At 35.2% G+C, this 20550-nt stretch overlaps 1 protein-coding gene across 3 annotated transcripts in view; it reads right to left on the reverse strand.

Annotated features, from left to right (window-relative positions):
* Positions 1-2281: 2281 nt before the first annotated feature.
* DPH5 (diphthamide biosynthesis 5) overlaps positions 2282-20550 on the reverse strand; it is a 37548-nt gene continuing 19279 nt past the window's right edge. For 2 of the 3 annotated variants that reach the window (XM_057750582.1, XM_057696093.1), the window contains exons 5-8: positions 12104-12224; positions 6984-7023; positions 5409-5512; positions 2957-3862 (exon numbers count right to left, since the gene is read on the reverse strand). In XM_057750582.1, coding sequence (XP_057606565.1) covers positions 3639-3862; positions 5409-5512; positions 6984-7023; positions 12104-12224 — 489 coding nt within the window. In that variant the 3' untranslated portion in view covers positions 2957-3638. Of the gene's footprint in view, positions 3863-5408; positions 5513-6983; positions 7024-12103; positions 12225-20550 lie in introns of all 3 variants that reach the window. The other variant, XM_057695411.1, reaches the window with a different exon arrangement.

The following is a 20550-nucleotide window of genomic DNA, read 5'->3' on the forward strand; positions in this document are numbered from 1 at the left end:
TTTTTTTACTTCTGCCATGTGTTGACATGTAGTTGACAAGGGATTACAATATATACCCTTACCTTATCAGTCTCCTTACAGTTAGTGTTCTACTACTTCAAATAAAATGTAGCAACCTGCATAACTATAATTATACATAATTCCCTTCACCCCCTGCATAACTCCCTTCACCCCCTGTAACTTGTGTTCCTGTTTGCATATATTTTACAGCTACATATATGCCACAATACTATGTTAAATTGGCAATTGTCTTTTAAAAACATGAAGCAAAGAAAACCTGATAATCATTTATACTTACTTATTTCCTTCCTTCTAGCTGATGTCATTTACCTTCAGCCCTTCTGTTTTCATGAAGATTGCTTTATTTTGCCTTCAGTTTTGAAGGATATTTTTAATGGATATAGAACGCTGAACAGATAATTTCATTTTGCTTTTGAATTTGTGTAAAGATTTTGTCTATTTTCTTATGACCTGTGCTATTTCTGATGAGAAGTAGTCAATTTTTATTATTCCCTGGTGGGTTCCGCAATACCACTTTCGGTGGCTTTTAAGATTTTCTCTTAACAAATACCGTAAGCTAACTCATATATATGGAATCTAAAAATATGGTACTGATGAACCCTGCGACAAGGTAAGAATAAAGACGCAGATGTAGAGAACGGACTTGAGGACATGGGGTAGGGGGGCGAAAGGGAAGCTGGGACAAAGTGAGAGAGTAGCACTGACATATATACACTACCAAATGTAAAATAGCTAGCTAGCGGGAAGGTGCTGCATAACACAGGGAGATCAATTCGATGACTTGTGATGACTTAGAGGGGTGGGAATAGGGAGGGTGGAAAGGAGTCACGGGAGGGAGTGGATATGGGGATATATGTATAAACACAGCAGATTCACTTTGTTGTACAGCAGAAACTGACACAACAGTGTAAAGCAATTACACTCCAATAAAAAGCTTGATAAAAAAAAAGGTTTTCTCTTACCTTTGGTTTTCATCAGTTTTAACTCTGATGTGTTAGGTGTGGTGTTCTCTACATTTATTCTGCTTGGAGTTCACTAAACTTACTGGATCTGTATATTCATAGTTTCACCAAACTTGGGAAAACTTTGGCCTTTACTTACTCATATTTTTTCTGCCCTATTTCCTTCCTGTTTTTCTTCTGGGGATCCAGTTACATATATGTTGCACGGCTTGATATTGACCCACATGGCATTGAGGTTCTGTACTTCTTTTTCCTTCCCTCCAAACTTTTTTCTTTATTCCTCAGATAGATATCAATAATTTCTATTAATCATCTGCACACTGTTAAGTCCAACTATTTTGGGTTTTTTTGTTTCCACTTCTCTGCTGAAGATCACCCATTTATATTCATTCACTTTTCCTTTTCATCCTCAAACATAGTTCTGATAGCTGCTTTGAAATCCTTGTCTGCTAATTCTAATATCTGAATTAGGTTAGGATCTCTTTTTACTACATGCTTTTCTCTTTTTGACCATAAGTCATATTTTCCTGTTTCATTGCATGCCTCATAATATTTTATAGTATTCTAGATATTGTTGATAGATTGATTCATTTTGTTATCACACTCTGGAAGTAATAAGCTTTGGTCCAGCACGCAGCTAAATTACTGGCTAGTCACTTTGATTTTATGGAGGCTTGATTTTACATTATGTTAAAGATTTTTTTCTTTAGTTTTAGCACAGATCCTTACTCCTGGGCACAGTCTTTACTGCTAATATACAACCATTCTAGGGATTTGATGGAAAGCCTAAGGTACTTACCAAGCCTTCTAACTTGTTGGGATTCAAACTCTGTTTTTTCTTGCAAGAGAGAGCAACAATCTCTGCCCAGCTTTTTCAGCCTTTCGGCTATGGCTTTCCACCAGGTTCACTAGAGTCTTCCCTGCACATGCACAATGCAGGAGTTAGTCAAAGACTTAAAAGAAAATTATATGCAGATTGGAAGGCTCCTCCATCAGTGCCACTTTCATTTCTAGAATTTCCTCCTTCAACTCACAGCTCCTCACGCAGCCCCCAATTCCTCCAACACCTCAAGTCATTAAGATTGCAACTTCCTCTTCAGTTCTAGCCACCGCCTCACCAGGCAGACTGGTGAACGCCCTGAGGGAAAAGTCATATAAGCATAGTTTTCAGGCTGCTTCTGGTCACTCCCCAGTGCCTTTAGACAGTTGTTTATTATATTTTTCCAGAGTTTATAATTGGGAGGATTTGTACATTACAGGCTATTCTACTACTACCAGAACCAGAAGGCCTTCATTCCATAATTCTTCACTGTTTAACGCCTTAGGAAAAAAACAATACAGAACTGGTACTTAAATGTCCTTGGCTCTCTCCTCTTTTTCATCCAACAGATTGAAAATAGAATGTTTCACATATATTAAAATATATTTTATCTCAAATTTAATGAAATAACTCAAAATAATCTCTTCTTAATCAATGCTCCGAGATGTAAGGAAGTAGTTGCTCAACTTCCCATGAATCTACTAAACAGAGAGGTCAGATAAGTTGATTAGGCCATGGAAACACAGTTGATTGACCATGAACATTGTGGGGATTAGGGGCACTGACCCTCCATGCAGTTGAAAACATCCATGGTTCCACATTCATGGATTCAACCATCCAAGGATTCAATCATCCATGGATTGTGTAGTACTGTAGTATGTATTTAAGTGAAAAAAATCTGCGTATATGCAGACCTACACAGTTCAAACCTGTGTTTTTCAAGGGTCAACTGTATTCAGAGTTAGACCAACGAAACTAACACGTAGCAAAGCTATTTCTGTTATAAACTGACAAAAAGTATAAGATGTATAGAATAAGACATAATAAATGGAGTGTGATTTACAACTAGGAATAAGAATGTGGCTACTTGCATACATACAGAGGCATATTAACTGTTAAGTGATATGACAAATCTTGACCAATCCATTGTTGCCTTCAAACTTAAATTTTAAAAAATTTTATTTTGTAGTCAGTAAGTTTTCCATTTGTCGGCTTGGATGTGAAAGACAAACAGCAACTGTACGTGGCTGGCTGAACATTTATAATTCAACAATTATATAACCTCCAAAATACAGCAGAATATGAGGCACATAATTAGGACGTCAGCTAAACAAGACAAGGCAATTCAAGAGGATGTCATTTTGTGGCATGTGCTCAGCTGAGCTTTAAGTGAGTAGGACTGTTGGGTGGGGACTTATTCTTCCCACCTCTGTTTATATGCATTAATTCCAAATGCTGTCAGGACAACTTATCTTGCAGTCAGGACATCAGACTTTTTAAGAAAGAAGAAAGTTCCACCTTGCATAAACTGATTTCATAAACAAAAACTGCTTTTAAATGATTCTGTCTATGGATGTCTATAAGTTTTCCAGCTTGGTCTGTTCCACATATGTACATCCTGAAAAACTGCCAAAATAGCAGCAAAAACTGATGATATCATAGGGAAAAAATTCATTGCTACAGGAAACCAAGCATTGTTGAGTCAACCTCTTTCTTCTTGGTCACCCGTTTTATACTTATTAGGTAAACCAAAAGACCTGTTTGATTTCTTATACAAATATGTGTATGGGCATATATAACTGAAATTAACATCTAACAATAGGAAATGCCTATGTTTAGAGTCCATCAATGCTTTGGGATTCTGAGCCATTTTCTGGTATGGAAAACAGACTTAGCATCTCCATCTCCAGTGGATGCAAGCTGCCTCCTGTGATAATCAAGGAATGTAATGGTCCTCCCAAGTCCACAGTACACATTTGCTGCAAAGTGCCTGCTGCAATTTTCTGGTCCTCAGCTCCAACCCTGGCTAAGCCAACACAGAGAGTCTCCTTGGTGACTGCTGTTAAAAAAAAAAAAATTCAATTCAGCAAATGCATTATCCTGAATCCATTCAAACTAACACTGTACCAAAAGTACATTTAAAGAAGTCCCCAATATATTAAATCTCCTTAGTCACTCATTATGGACACATTATCTACTGATTTATCTAAGGCTTTTCCAAATATCTGTACTACCTGACATATAAAGTAAAATAGTACTTTCTAACTTTACCCTTTCAGAATTTCAAAGGCTTACCTTGGTTTAAACTTTTAGGACTTGATGAATAATTAATTACCGGTGTCCATACTTTATTGCATAGCATTTGTCTTTAAGTAGATTCTGAGTGAACAATGTTTATTACATGCTTATATTTTAAATAAAATATCTGCGATATGTTCACATTGATCAAGATATACTGGAAAAAAACAGGGGATTATGAGATAAATACACAGATTTGAGTCTGTGCTTGGCCACTTAGCTATGTGACAAACTTCAGTTTGTTTTTTTTTAATGGAATACCATCTCTCATAAATGGTGGTTTAAGGGCTAAGATAACAGATATGAAAGTACTCAGTAAACTACTTAGCCCTTAACAAATAATAGGCATATGACATTACATATGCTTTTAAGTTCAAAATAACCAACACAGTGAACTTTAGTATTATTCACTCTGGTGCGACAGCTGAAAGGCTGACCCTTTTGTGGTTCTGTTTAGCTGGGAAAGCTAATTTAAATATGGTCAAAATGTGGCAAATGATTTCTACAAGGACAAGTAGGCATGTAAGGAACTCTGTGCAAAGATATAGATATAGAGCACCCTTGCAGATTGTTTCATGACTTGAACAAGACCTACAGAGAGAGGGCCAATGGTTATTCAAGAATCTCTTCACGTATATTTTCTATATCAAGAAATAGGTGCTCAAAGCCAGCCAGCACCTTATAACAGAATATAATGACAGATTCATTTAAGAACCTCTCAGTAAAAATTTACTGACAATGAACATTTTGTTACATACTACATCTATTACACTATGTCTAGATATTAGGAATATAAGGATAAATTCTCCTGTCTTTTATCATGAAGAAAACTACTCCTGGTCTTAGTGTTGAGAATGAGAAAAAAGCAGAATAAGTATACTTTTGCTCTATAGAGCTCATCATAGATTTGGGCTAAAATGGAAGTTCTGTATTTTACCAAAATATTTACATATAAACAATTTACATAAAATCTGATTTATAATTTGTGAAGAATCCTTACTCTCTAGAATGATATTAATTTTACTAGAAAGAACTCCATTATTTTTCTTTCAGTAGAACTTTCAGCCTATGAAATTTAAGGTACAGGTGGAAAAAAAGTGACAAGGAAAAATACCATGCAAACACACTGACTTGCGCTTCAGTGGTGTTGGTATATGTGTGTGTGTGTGTGTGTGTGTGTGTGTGTGTGTGTGTGTGTGTGTGTGTGTGTGTGTGTGTGTGTGTGTGTGTGTGTGTGTCAGGTGTTATATACACATCTCAGTGCAGCAGTAGGGGAAGATGAGAGCCCTTCTAAGGTTCTGGAGTACCTGGTTCTTCTCCTCGTATTCGCTGATTCTGAACAATCTCCAGAAGTTGCTGGGCTGCTTGGTTTACACTCATATAACGAGGAGGTTCATAGATCTTCCTTCCTCTGTAAGTGTAAAATTAGATGCCACTGTTCTTAGCCATAAAATTACAAAATACATTTTTAACACAATCACTCCCCCAGGTATACTCAATTACCACAGTCTACATTCTGTTGGAAGCTGTCAATTGCTATCCACTCTAAATATTTAAAGCACAGATACAGTGATTGTTTATCTTCAGTTTCTAATGCTTTTTTCACTGTTCTACTTCCCATACCCTCTCAACTTACTGAAATGATGGCAGAAATAAAAGTCCAACAACTTAAAGATAAATGTTTAAATGAATGTTACTTTTATTCAAAGTGATACTTTAGGCAAAAATAATTTCAAATAAGTCACAATTTGTTCTATACCTTAGTTTAATCAGGTTCTATAGTATTCATTTTTATTACCATGTTTAAACCACATATTCTTCTTTGCACATCTTCCTCTAAGAAAAGTAAACTAAAGTGATAAATATCTCAAAATCTTGGAGGATAAGATATGTTTACTTCCATATGCCTCAAAAACCTACCACATTTGCCCAATGATCAAAACAAAACATTGCTTTTGCAGTTTACAAAACAGTTCATGTAGATTATTTTACTGACTCTCAAAACAATTCTATAAGTCAGCACTGTCCAAGAGAAATATAATGTAAACCATAAACATAATTTAAAACTTTCTATAGTATCCAAATTAACAAAAGCAAAAAAAAGACAAAATTAATTTTAATGATATATTTATTTAACCAAATATATCCAGAATGTTATATTTCAACATTTATTCCTATAAAAAATTTTTAAAGATTATTTTTGTACTGTCTTTGAACTCTGGAATGTATTTTATATTTTAGCACATCTTAATTCAAATGTCAAATTTTCACTGGAAATACTTATCTGTATTTAGATTTCATAAAATTCACGGTTGTAAAAGTAGATTTACATATTGAATTGTTCTAAATATACTTAAATGTTTTCTAATAACTAAGTTGAGTATTAGTTTTCATTTAATTAAAATTAAATTATAAATTTAGTTCCTCAGTTACATTAGCCATACATATTTAAAGTGCTCATTAGTTACATGTGGGTAGCAGTTACTGTATGGTACACTGCATCTATAAGCAAAAAAGGATTATTACTCCCATTATACAAATGATGAAAATATGGCTCAGAAATGGAAGTAACTTGCCCAAGGGTACATAACCAGAGGCCAATTCAAGACTCAAACCCATGTCTTCTGACTCCCAATTAACTCATTTCACAAATATTTACTAAATGCCTATTAGGTGCCAACCACTGTTCTCAGTACTGAACCGATGAAATCTATTGCTATTTCCACTCTATCTATCACACTGTTTCATAAGATTGAAACTATTTAATTTTGCACGTTACTGAAAACTGATTTTCAACAATCTTTAGAACTCATGTCATTTAAGTAGAACTTATTGTTCATGGAATTAAAACAGATGTAAGCATTCTCAGAATAAGAACTTACTTGATTAGATTTTCCAAAGACTGCTCCTTTACTTTGATATCTGTAGGAAGTAAAAAATAGTTCTCTTTTAATTAACTACTTTACCCGAAATTCTATGTGTAAACTTGAGCTGAGTCACCTAAATTTGTGGTAAACATTATTCTCAAGTCTCCAAAAAGCTAATTTGAGAGTCTGTGACAATCTTCCCTCACACTTGTATCTGGCCACTTTTTAGAGGAAATATAAAGAAGAATGGAAGCTTGTGGTTGTGTAAAGGTCATTAGTTAGAAAACAAGCATGAAGTTGGCCCTGAGACCATCCTGAAAGGATTGAATTTCCTCTTGGAAAAGAAGACACAGGAAAAGAGTTAGATAAATACTGGCATATACATCACCTAACAGCTAATCAAAATCTTTGTGTTCATTTCTATTAGCTGGTAACTGCATAGATCCAGCTGAAAAGTCTTGTTAAGTTCTTCTTCTTACCTATTTTTCAGGCACTAGAATATAAGCTTCAATGCATGTAACATAAATAGAACCCTTACCACATTCTGAAAAGAGACTTTTGCTTTCTTGTGAATGGTAAGATGTGCCTAATAACTTATGAATAAACACTTTAATCCCAAATATTCGTACTTTAATTAAGATTTCCCGGGCACTGACTGGTAGCCAGGTATAGGGCTACCACAGTGGCCAAAACACACATAGTCTTTGCTCTCATAAAGCTTGACAATACAAGCATCACAAAGATTTGATTCTTTATACTTTTTAATCACTGATGCTCAGCTAAACAATTTGGTTGAAGGTAAAAAAGCAGAATCACTCTACATCCTCACAGGAACTCGGTACACAACAGCAAGAGCAACAGCTGCTTCCTGTTCCACATGCTGAAAACAAATGGTTAGGTCAAAGTTTGTTTTTGCAAAAATAAATATAGTGCAACTGAGGGGTCTTTTTGATAGAATTCTACATCTTTCCCAAGTAATTATAAAAGTTTTTCTTATAAAGGATACTAAGTATTTGCTTAGAAAATACTTCAGAGATAATCCCTTATAAGTATTTCTAAATGTTCTTGGAATCAGCAGTGAATGTAGTTTTCGGGTTCGAAATATCATTAATTATTTAATACTTCCATTTGCCTGGCATATATAGGAAAAAATGTATATCTATTATTGAAATATGGCCCACAATACAATTAATGATATGTAAGTCAACTTAGATCTCCTTTACATAACAGTTGTAATATTTTTTAAAAATTAAACACATTTATTAATGTATTCACCTTGAGCTTCTGAAATGTTATTTGTCACAGTTAAGTTTTCAATTTAATATTTTAATTTTTTTACTTTTTAAGGATATGCTCTACAGAATGTGATTTTAAAAATGAAGAGGGTTGGGGAGAATTTTTACAGGCAAATGTTTTTTAATTGAACAGAAGATTGCATTAGTAAATTAATCTCAAGCCAGACCTATCTTGATACTTTCCCCTTGTCTTCACACAGGCCATAATTATTCCTTTCTACTTCTACTTGCTAGAATGTAAGCTTCTCCTATTCATCTTAGTACCAGCACCTAGCATAATGCAAAGTACCTAGTAGATACTCCATAAATTCTACTGAATAAATTTGTTCACATGGCTCTACTACCACCAGCCCATCTTAAACTATCCACCCCTTAAGTAGAGTAAAAGTCCCAACTCCTTCAGAAAGCCTTTTCTGACTTCCTCTCAAATGCTCTTTGTCCTTTGAAATATCCATACAATTCATGCTACATTTTATTAATCTCTACTTACATCATATATATCAGTCTTGTCTTTCCAAGTAAATTTTAAATTCACTACGGTTTCTTACCATGATATAGTCTCACTAATCCCTACAGGGCATGGCCCATAGCAGGCATTCAATAAATACATACTAATTTAAATAATGAGAATTCCAGATGATTAAATGATGAGATCTATGGTTTGAGAATTTGGAATCATGATATCTTATACCTCACATCTTGTTCCTGTTTTTGTTAATGGAGCAAGGAAGATATATTGTTTAACCTTGTTTGTCTTTTCCCAGGAAAGCCAAGAAAAGAGGCAGCTCTTAGAGAGAGTTCAAGAGCCAAAGTTCTGGTTTGTCCTTCCTGCCTCTCCATACAATTTAATTGTTCTCTCAACTTTCATGTACACAGCACACTAGTTCCAACTAGATTTCAAAACCCTGAGGACAGGACCCATGTCTAATACTTTCTTAGTACTTCAGAAGAACCTAACTCCACAGTAGGCATAGAGTAAATACTCAATGAATACTGTAAATTGATCTTCTGTCTTTCCAAAAGATAAACCCTATTTTTCCTCCTTTCCCCAATTTTTTATGATACATGAAGATCTTATCAGGTAGCTTGCCTCCTAAGACTACTTTCCTCCCTGTTCTGTTTTAAAACCTCTCAGTTCTAGTATAAAACACATACACACACTTTTTTGTATCCGAGCTCAATGAATCTCTATTTTTCATCCCTCAATTGCATATGCTTCTACTTCTGCCTCTAATAAAAGTCCTTTTAATGGCTGTCCATCTCAGATTGTTTGTAGTTTGACTTTCTACATACTGCTGGCCTGAACTGGATCTAAGTTTAAGATAACATGATGGCTGTGTCTAATGGCATATTCCACATGAATTAACAAGTATGTTACAGTCTGCCTACCAGTAAGAGCTATAAAAAAAGGAAGACCAGTATCTTTCCATACGGAAAATCCAAACACAAAACTATAAAGCTAATTAGCAATGGATTACTAAATTGCATTGATCATAAACTAAAATAAGAAAACATTATCACACCACTTAATTGTGGGATACAGGCATAGCCAAAAAAATGTTAGAGAAGCATGCATGGTATGATCTAGACCTAGATCTAGAATCAATGAGGTGTCAGTGTTAATGGAGTAAAAGGAATGTATTCTAGCTGGAACTGAACGAACTAGCAAGAGTTAAAGATTTTCTGTGCCAATGGGTAATAAGATCAAGTCTGAGAATATAAGCTAAAAGTAAACTTCAGCTAATTAAATTCCATTACGTATTTCTTAAACAGTTACATTGTGCCAGACTGCTAGACATTAGGAAGAGAGGAATGAGCAAGATAAAGCCCCTGCTCTTATGAAGCAGGGAAGAAAACCAACAAGTTAATAAGACAATTCAGATGGATGGTAAGACTTAGAAGAAATAATACAAGGTAATGGGAAAGAGAATCACTGGAGGATACAGGGTGTACTCCATTAAATCACACAGAATTCACTTCAGATCAGGAGTCAGTAAACTTGTTCTGTAAAGAGCCAGGTAGTAAATATTTTAGGTTCTGAGGGCCACAGGTTCCTGTCAAAATCACTTAACTGCTGCCACTGCAGCATGAAAGCAGCCACACATAACACATAAATGAAGTAGCACGGCTGTGTTCCAATTAAACTTTACTTATAAAACAGGCAGTAGGCTAGATTTGATCCATGGGTTCTAGTTTGCTAACCTCTGCTAGATAACTTCCGATTTTTACCCTATAAAAAATGCTAACCATTAGTAAAACTTTTCTACAGTCTTCTCTCTTAAAAGTGACATATTGATTGGAGTTCTGATAATATACAAATTATATATTATTGAATAGAGAACTGTCTATATTACACAAATAACCTAAATGTCTTTGACAAATAGGAATCTTTTCTAATGTTCTGAATATCTGTACTTAGCAGAGAGGCCAAAATCATGGGCTCATTCCTTGCCCTGATTCTGTGCTATGTGGCAGACATTCTTCTGCTGGATAACTTCACACACAGTATCACTAAAACAGTGCAATTCAATGTATGATCCAAGGACTGATGCCAGTATGTGAGCATTTTTTTCCCAATAAATTATAAAAAAAAAAAACAACTACAGGAGTGAGAATGAGTGTTTACTAAACACAGTAATTTGACTTTGACACAAAAGATTAGAAATTAAAAAAAAATAAATATATGTATTTATTTTTATATATATTTATTTTATATGTGTGTATACATATATACATTGTATATCTATATATACAAAATTCATTTCTCCCCAAGAGTATGGGGGAGAGTGTGGCGTGCATAGATAAAATATATATATATATACACACACACATATATATAAATAAAAGAGCAAAACTTGGTCCTTTACCACAAATCGTTTGAGAAGTACTGCTCTAAACACTTTCATGAGGCAAGAAAAGATTATTCCTATTTGATAAAAATGAAGGCAAAAGTAAGGACTGACCACAATATTCTTTAGCTAGTATACAGTAGCACTCAGATTTTGTCTTCTGATTCCAAGTGTAAGTGTCATTTCAAAGTTATCAACGATGCCAGTTATTTCTTTTCTGTTGACCAGCCACAGATTAAAGGTCTGATTACAGCATTTTTACAACACACACTGTAGAACAGGAACTGACAGCGAATGTGAATCCGTACAATTCCAGCACCTCTGCTGACAAACGCAGCCCCTTCCTCCTGAAGCTCTATCAGTACCACCATCTTAGTATACAAAGACAGCAATCCCAGCTATTTCCACACTAGGTAGGAAATAGAATTTGGCAGCATAATACAGTGAAAAGAGCGGTGAATAATACGCTACTTGGATTGTACCAATTCTGCAACCAATAAGCTGGGTGACAGTGGGAAAATGATTCAATATCTCTGGGCTTCAACTTCATCTGTAAAACAGGCTTCAATTAGATGATCTCCAGATCTCTTTCAGATCTATAATTCTGTGATGCTAATAGCATCAATACTGCAGTATTCAAAGGACACCTCAAGGAAGACAGGATGGAACTTGGTAAGAAATAATGCCCAATACAAGTCTATTGAATTGCTATGAACGGACCAGATTTGTCTTAATGGACAAATGGGTAAAAGATGCTGGAGAGGATCTATTAGGGCATAAGTAGGCAGCAGCATGAACTACGGCACGTATGCCAGAGTAGCCATGTCATATTTGGAACAGAAAATTCATTTCTCCGTAAGATTATGGGGGAGAGTGTGGCATGCATAGCTAGACTATATCCCACAGAACACTTTCACCTTCACACAAAATTGAAATGAGAACAATATGACAACTCCTTATTGTGACCCTAAAGGAACTCCACAGCACGTACCTAGTAAGCATAATGTGTGCATGCCGTTTTGTCTGTTCTTCTTCACTTTGTCAAAGAAGCTTTCTGGTCTCCAAGTGTCTGTCCAAAAAACAATAGACACTGTCTCTCCAAACCTATACAACTAGGGAAAATAAAAAAGTTAATTAATTATGGAACAATTCACTAACTACTATTTCATAGATAACAATCAAAATAAAAAGTGAGAACGAAACTTGAGAGGGACTGGATATTAAACATATCACAAAAAAAGGTAGTAAAAACTCTCATTGATCCACAGCAGCTGGTATCATTCTGATGCCCTTTCAGTAGGAGGCTTCTAGTATTTCTGCATTCAGTATAGGAACATAGAAGTAGTTCATGATTTAGCTAGATAGCTGCTAAAAACACTGAAATACAAACAACCCAGAAGGAAGCAAAAAAAAAAAAAAGACTTTTGAGCTGTCAGAGCAGGGTTTACAAGGTTAATATATTATCCTCAGATAATAGTCCACCAAGGCTCAGAAAGACTGACTTGCCTAAGGTCACACAGCTAATTAGCAGTGAAAAAGAAACTCAAACCTAGGTCTAAAGAAGAGCTCCTTTCCACCACGATGTCTCAGTAAAATTCACACACTGTATACTGACTGCAGCCATGTCTCAAAACCCACTCTCTTACTTTACCCACTATCTATTCCCTCACTATAGAGTTCAATGATAAGGGCCTTTTCCTAAACCTCCTCCTTTCCCCGCAAGTGGCCCACCTACTCCACTTGACCATCACACAACCAAGAAGTTTGCTTTGTTCCAACTTGCTTCCAGGCTGGCTGCACAACTCATTTAAGTGAGTCCAACTCCAAATCTTACGCTGAGAAAATCTAGTTTTGAATTTTGATTCTTCAACTTGTTAGCTGTGTGACATTATTCTTTATAAGTCAATCTCTAAAATAGGGACAATGATAACATACACCCTTCCTACCCGTAGGGTTGTATGAATCAAATAACACGTAAAAAGTTATTTGAACTGTGAATAATTTGCTTATATTAGCTCTTATCTAGGTACTGCACAAAGGATTTTATTTTCAAAGACTTAACATATGGTAAAACATAACACTAAACTTGTTACGTAAAGATTTAATTATTCAATTTAAAGAGTGCCTGAAAGAATTTTTAATAGAGCTGGAAAGCACTAGATACTGGAAATCATATCTAGTCCTCTGCCACAAATCAGCTATGTGATTGAAATAGCTGTGTGACTTTAGGAAATCCCCTAACTTTTCTAAGCCTAAAGTTCTTCATATGAAAAAGGAAGAAACTGGTCTGGAGAAGGGATTATCGTCCCCAGGTTTCTCAGTTTTCAGAAGCTGCTGCAAGAGGCATATAGGAAGGAAAGAGAGAAGCTGGGACATTCAGGGTCCTCCATCCATACATCCCTAAAGAAACTCAACTTTTCTCGATTTTTATATATTGAGGGCTTAAAAACTATCACCAATACTCATAATGGTGACTGAGTTCCCAAGGGAAGGTTCATCATGTTCCTCATATGGCCACAATCTCCAGCCTACCTACCAATAGGCTTTATTCCCAAAGTCCATTTGAAAACTGTCAAAAAAGGTATTTCCCCACAGAAGCCACACTATCCAGCGGCAGTTGAATTCATAGATTAGTGTACAAAGACCCATGTAATTCTAAAAAATCAATCATAAACCTTCCAGCCACACCTAACATGGTTTCTCTGTAAAAAATATATATTTAGAGTTCCAAAGTGAGATTCCCTGGAATGCATTCAACCAAGCTACAAGGAATAAGCCTCGCTCTGTTGGGGGCTTCTGTTATTGTTGTTCTATGAGAGACAAATTTATCTAACAAATATGTATTATAAATCATCCACTATGTGCCAGGCATCATGCTATGCACAGGTATAAAGTGAGAAGCAAAGCAGAGCTCTGGTCCCCATGAGGTATGCAGTCTTCACTTACACCTTACATAGTGGGCAAAAGCTCTGGAGTCATGGCTCTGGTTCCTACTAGTTAGATGATCATGGTGACTAGTTGGGTGACCTTCAGGAGGAACTCCCCTGCAAAATGGATATAATAATTATAAGCCTAATAATGTGTTTTGTTAAGGATTAAATGACATACTGTATGTAATGCCTAGTGCCATAGTAAAGACTCAACAAATATTAGGGACTTGATAATATAACAATGATAATGTTTATAATGATGATATGAAGATGTTCTAAAATGCTGTGTTGTGCTATAATCCAACTGCTTTTCTTACTGGGGAGATCTCAAAAATATATCCAAATATTTGAAACTATGCTTATGATTTAATTCTGACAAGTTCAATCATTTACATTCTTAAAAGGAATTTTGGCATATCTGATCAGATTTTAAAATATTAACATTACTTTATTAAAAAAACTTTAAGGGAAAACCATTAAAGTTAAAGAAAATTATATTTGCAACCATATATAAATACTTTAAATATGTTTTCAATATTTTAAAAGCCACGAAAATATAGTCATGGAGGTAAATTCTTTATTCAAAAGGAAGGGGATAGATCATTTAAAAGAGAATTGAGATGCTAGTCACATATAAACACTAGCTGAAACACTTTGTGTAAAAGTGTCTTTCAATTGTCTAATTTGAGGGATTAAAGAAAACCTCACATAAGCACTGCTTTCTAAGACCCTGATTTATAGACTGTAACCATTTCCATGGCTGTGGTACAAACTTCTTCAAAGAATTCTGGAACTTTATGCAAACAGTTTCACCATTTAGATGTCAGTACCTCAAAGAACAGAAGGACCAGTTCCTTTGTGTTTCACAATTCAAGGACTTACCAGTAAACTACAAAAAGAAACTGGAACAAAATCATACAGTGACGAGATCTGAGGTTACAGAAGCCTAAGCACCTACCATCCTAAAAATGTAAGTTTTTGTGCTTGTGATCATTTTCCCCCAAACCATTACTGATGCAGATCTACATTTAAAGATTACAAAAAGAACTGTTTTCAAAAACAGTAGGTAAATACACGCTTTTTGTTTTGTTTTAACCTAGAGTAAGTTATAGGAAAAGCAGTTTAACTTGGTACTGGATCATGCTTTTTATCTATTGAAGACAAACAAAAACTCAATTCAAAATGATCTATTTAATTATATGTAAGGCACTAGTTAAGAGTGAAAAGGTGCACAAGAAAGACAAATATGAGGTAATAAATAATAATAATAAAATAGATGTAGATTGTATTATAAGAATTCAATATTTCCCCAGCTAGAGAGCACCTCAAGGTAACTCCTGAATAGACAGGATATAAGCTAGACCTTATAGGACAGGTAAGATTCAGCCTAGGAGAGGTGAACATGCAGAAGAATAAGATGATGTGAACAAAGTAACAGAGGTGGGAAATCTTGGGCAATACTTAGAATGGCATTAAGCAACTATCTAGAAATAAGTATTGCATGACTTGCCTCTAACAAGTACCTCTAATTCCTGACATCTTACCGGGTACCAATTCCTGTCAATTCTAGCTCTGTAGTTTATCTAAAAACTGTTAATTTCTTTTCCCTGTACCTTAGTTTGAGTTCTCAATACCACTTGCCTGAATGACCTTATAGTCTTAACTCATCTCACTGCCAATATTTCCTTTTTTTCAGAAGCATAGATGCTTTATAAACTCCATTTCTATAATTAGATTTTAATGCTTTGGTATTTTATATTCAAATGAAAATATTCTGTGATTTTTACATTAAAAAGTATCTTTTCTGGATATGGAAAAATTAGAAAATTTAACTTGCTAAGAACTCTATCAAGCCCCATATATATCTTTTATATATGTATATCCTAATCAGATCACTTAAATCTGTGAGGTAAAAGAAAGCTGAGCCAGTAGAGTTGTCAAAAAATGTACCACAAAACCATATAATCAGAGTTACTAGTTTTCTGTTTTACAGAGAATACTTGTTGTTTTTAATCTTCACATGCATTTTGCTTAACATTGATATAACACTGATTTTTGCTAAGTGAGAAAGATTATACACATTAAGTACACAGATAATGCTGAATGACAGAGGAGTTGCAAGATTATATTTTCACACATAAATGAGAAAACCTGCATATAAATTAAGTGAAAGAATTACAGTTTAGAGCATACAATTCCAAAGACAAGATCCAACTTGGGGGTCAGGGGGGAGGGAGGATAAATAAATAAGCAATTCAACCAGCAAATATTTGCTGCACACTGATTATGTGCGTGGCACTGCCGCAAAGTACCATGGAAGATGTGAAGGTAAGTAAATTAAGGAGTTTATAATATGGTAAGCACACAAACATATGCAAGTAATCCAACACTTTTACAGGACGGAGATTTACCAGCATTGTTTGAGTAGAAGAATGGCACAATCAGATCTACAATTTAAGCAGAAAATCATAGAGTGGAAGAGAATGATGGTAAGGTGGCTATTAAAACAGTAAATAAAAAAGGGAAATTAAAAGGAAAAAAATTTAATATGCTCATGATTTAACAGGTGGTCAAAAATAATTCCGAAGTGACTAAAAGAATAGACAACTTATTAGATGAATTTTTCAAAGGTTATATTAAGTAATGTAGAGCTCTGATAACCTTATTGCCTAGTTTAGTGTTCTTTGTACTCGTCAGGTTTTATCATTTCTATAGTAGTGCCTGGACAATGATGAAACCAATTTAATGCTTCTGAAAACTAACAGTAAGAACTACTACAAGGTCAAAAATGCTGACTATCATAACAAGTGTTGTGTTATTTAAAAAAAGGAAGGAAATGAGTTTTTATTTTTTGAAAGTAATTACATTTTTTTCTCAAAGTAGAAATGTATTATATAAACAAAGGAACATATGGCAATAATCAAGGTCACTCATGCAACAGTCAGAGAAAGTGGAAGCATTTCACAATGATGAAAAATTATACAACCTTTTCCCTGAAGTCAGCCACAACCGATAATGCAGTTTTTATGCAGAGACCATTGCTATCTGGTTTCAAACTGTCTTATCTCTCCTTTAAGCATGTCTCAAACTCATTTCAGTCACCAAACTTTTACAAAAGAATTAATATACTCTATCACACAAATGGCTAACAATAAGTGAAAATACCACGCAAAAAAAGTATTTTAGGATCTGTAATTCTTTTATTTAGCCTGTCAGATTCAAGAGATACATAGTAAGTGCTAAGTAAAAAGACTCAAAGAAAACATACCAAAATGGTAACTATGGTTACCTTCAGGTGGTGAGACTATGCATGCTTTTACCTTCTCCTTTATACTCACTGTATTTTCCTAATTTTCTGTGAGTATATACTTCATGTATTGTCAAGAAAAAAAGTTACTTTTTAAGCAGCTCTTCAAAAGCAGAAACAATAATAATTAAAAGCAGTTCTGATTCTGCATGATTAAGCTGCTAAATGCTTAACTTGAAGATTTCAAGAGAAGGACTTGTTCCTCTTGTCTTTTGTGTACTAAGAAAAAAAATCCTGAGTTTTCATTATCAGGAATGTCTAAATAAACCACCTTGCCTAGCTCTCGACAAATAAACAGATTTTTCTTTGACTAGGAAAATCCTCAAAATACAAATAATATTAAGTGTTAGAAATATCTGTTACTTAGGAATTTCAAGTAACATGATTTTAAAGTATACATGTTTATAACTAATATTTTAACTGTGAAAAATCTTAAAATTAACTCAATGAAAACGAGTATCTAATACATCTTGGTCTACATAATCTTCGCCTAAAGTTGGAAAACAGGCCAGTTCTTTAGGTTGGAAATCTACAGGATATTAGAACTTATCTAGTTTAGTATTCTTCATACTTTTTAGTGACAAATCTTTTTTCCAAATGATTTCTTATATAGAACATCACTGATGTTAAAGACTAAGTTAAAAATAATGATCTGGCTCCTCAGGGATTTATTCTTTGTGTTTTGGTGTCAATTACATCATTACCTGCAGAACCCTAGAGCATCTTCATAAATCACGGTGCACTTAGAAAACCACTAGTTTTGTCCAACATTCCTCCCTGTTCCCATCTCATCCCCTTGTAGTTAGGAAACTTAAGATCCAGAGCAGTTAGATGACTTCTTAGTTACCACCTGAGCAAAGAGGAAAACCAAAACCTGTTAATTTGCAGTTAAACGCTAAACCTTTTCCATTATATCGTTCCTTTACTAATTCTTCCCAACATGCATACGTCTTGTAAGTCTTGTGTTAATTACTCTCTAGATAGCCAAGGCTTCTGTGCTATGCACGTATGGATTCATTTGTGTTTCTGTAACACCTTGCAGATGCCCAAAGTGCTTCCACGACTCTTCTTTAACTGTACATTTCTCTTTGTTGGGAATGTCTTTTGCCTTATCATCCATCTAGAAAACTTCTTATAATTCCTTTTTTAAACCACTTTACTGAGATATACCATAACATTCACCCATTTCAAGTGTACATGAAATGATTTTTAGTAAATCCATTAAGTTGTGCAACCATCACCATATCCAATTTTAGAAAATTTTTTATCACTCCTATCAGATCCCTTATGTCCATTTATAGTTAATCCTTGTTCTCATCCCTGCCCCAGCCAACCACTAACTGCTTTCTGTCTCTATAGATTTGCTTTTCCTGGACACTTTATGTAAATGGAATCATAAAATACGTACTCTTCTGTGTCTCACTTCTTTCACCTAACATACATACACTTAATATCTATGCTGGGACTATCAATTCTTCATAAGACAAAAGGAGATACTTCAAGGAAACATCACGCCTTCAAGAGTCTAGGAGTAAGACAAACCCAATCCTATTCTTCTACATAATCAATTCTAAGATTCATAATGGCTCTGAAAGCACAGGAAGATGGGCACAGGGTTCTTAGGACAGGAGGCAACTTCTCTAGAAATGACAAGTTAATATAACCAACCAAAATGAGAAAACACCTGGGCAATGGTGTTAGAAGGGTCCAGCCCCATGGACAAGTTTATGTGAGTAAGGACCATCATAACTATGGTAGTGAGATGGTAGAATCCATTAGCATACAGAGTCCATTTCCTTTCCTAGGATTATCAGTAAGGTACAAATGGCTCTCTACATCTCCCTAAATCTCAATTGTCTTAATAGACATTGTTCCCATGTATCTACTTCTTTTGATCGTCTATTATACCCCACTCTCTCCTGGCAGTCTAAGCCACCATCACCTCTCTAAAAGACTGCAATAAGCCTATTAATTAATTTCCTCACTTCCAGTCTTGCCTGGCAGCAATTCAGTCTACATATCAGCCACAGATATCTTTTTAAAACACTTATCAGATAAAGTATTTGCTCTGCTTAAATCCCTCTGAAGGCAGTTAGTCTATATCACTTAGAATAAAATCCAAACTCCTGATACTGTATTAGACAGCCTAGTGATCCAACCATACCCAACTATCCAGCCTCAATCACTCTTCCCCATGCCTGCTATTCTCCAGAAAGCCATCCCTTGATTCCTTTTTTTAAAAAATTAATTTATTTATTTACTGTCTGAGTTGGGGCTTTGTTGCTGCATGCAGGCTTTCTCTAGTTGCGGCGAGCGGCGGCTACTCTTTGTTGTGGTGCATGGGCTTCTCATTGCAGGGGCTTCTCGTTGCGGAGCAGAGGCTCTAGGTGCATGGGCTTCAGTAGTTGTGGCACGTGGGCTCAACAGTTGTGGCTCATGGGTTCTAGAGCACAGGCTCAGTAGTTGTGGCGCACTGGCTTAGCTGCTCCGAGGCATGTGCGATCTTCCCAGACCAGGAATCGAACCTGTGTCCCCTGCGCTGGCAGGTGGATTTTTAACCACTGCACCACCAGGGAAGCCCCATCCTTTAATTCCTTTAACAAGCCAAGCTCATTTCCACTTTAAGGGTCTTTGTCCAAATTGTTCCTTCTGATTGGGATATGGTTGTTCCTTCTTGACTCATATCTAATCTTAAATGTTACCACCCTGAGAGACCTCCCCTGACTACCCAACTACAGTAGTGACCTAGTCACTCTCTAACCTAGCAGTCTATTTGAATTTCTTGTTCTTACCACTATCTGACATTTATTTTTTCACTTATTATTGCCTCTCTTTCCTACTAGAATGTAAGCTCTTTGCGAGCAGACACCTTTTTGGTCAGGTTTACCACCATATTCATAGAAACTCAGCAGGCAAACAATAAGAAGGCAAACAGTATTTGTTGAACAAACAGATCACTATTCCTCTTAACAATGTCTAACCTGGCAACCTCTGATATACCTTCCATTTAACAACAACAAAAATTTCATTAGGTATATGGGATTTGTGGTAAGGAACTGTATTTATGGTATGCCTATAACAGAATGCATATCAACCGGATGTGTGTGTGTGTATAGAAGTGTTACTCTATGCAACTACTTAGCTTCATTGATACTGATAATCAAGAATCTTCTGTTGGTTAATAAACTACAACGTTAATAA

This window comes from Hippopotamus amphibius, chromosome 1, assembly GCF_030028045.1.
Source record: "Hippopotamus amphibius kiboko isolate mHipAmp2 chromosome 1, mHipAmp2.hap2, whole genome shotgun sequence".
NCBI lineage: Eukaryota > Metazoa > Chordata > Mammalia > Artiodactyla > Hippopotamidae > Hippopotamus > Hippopotamus amphibius.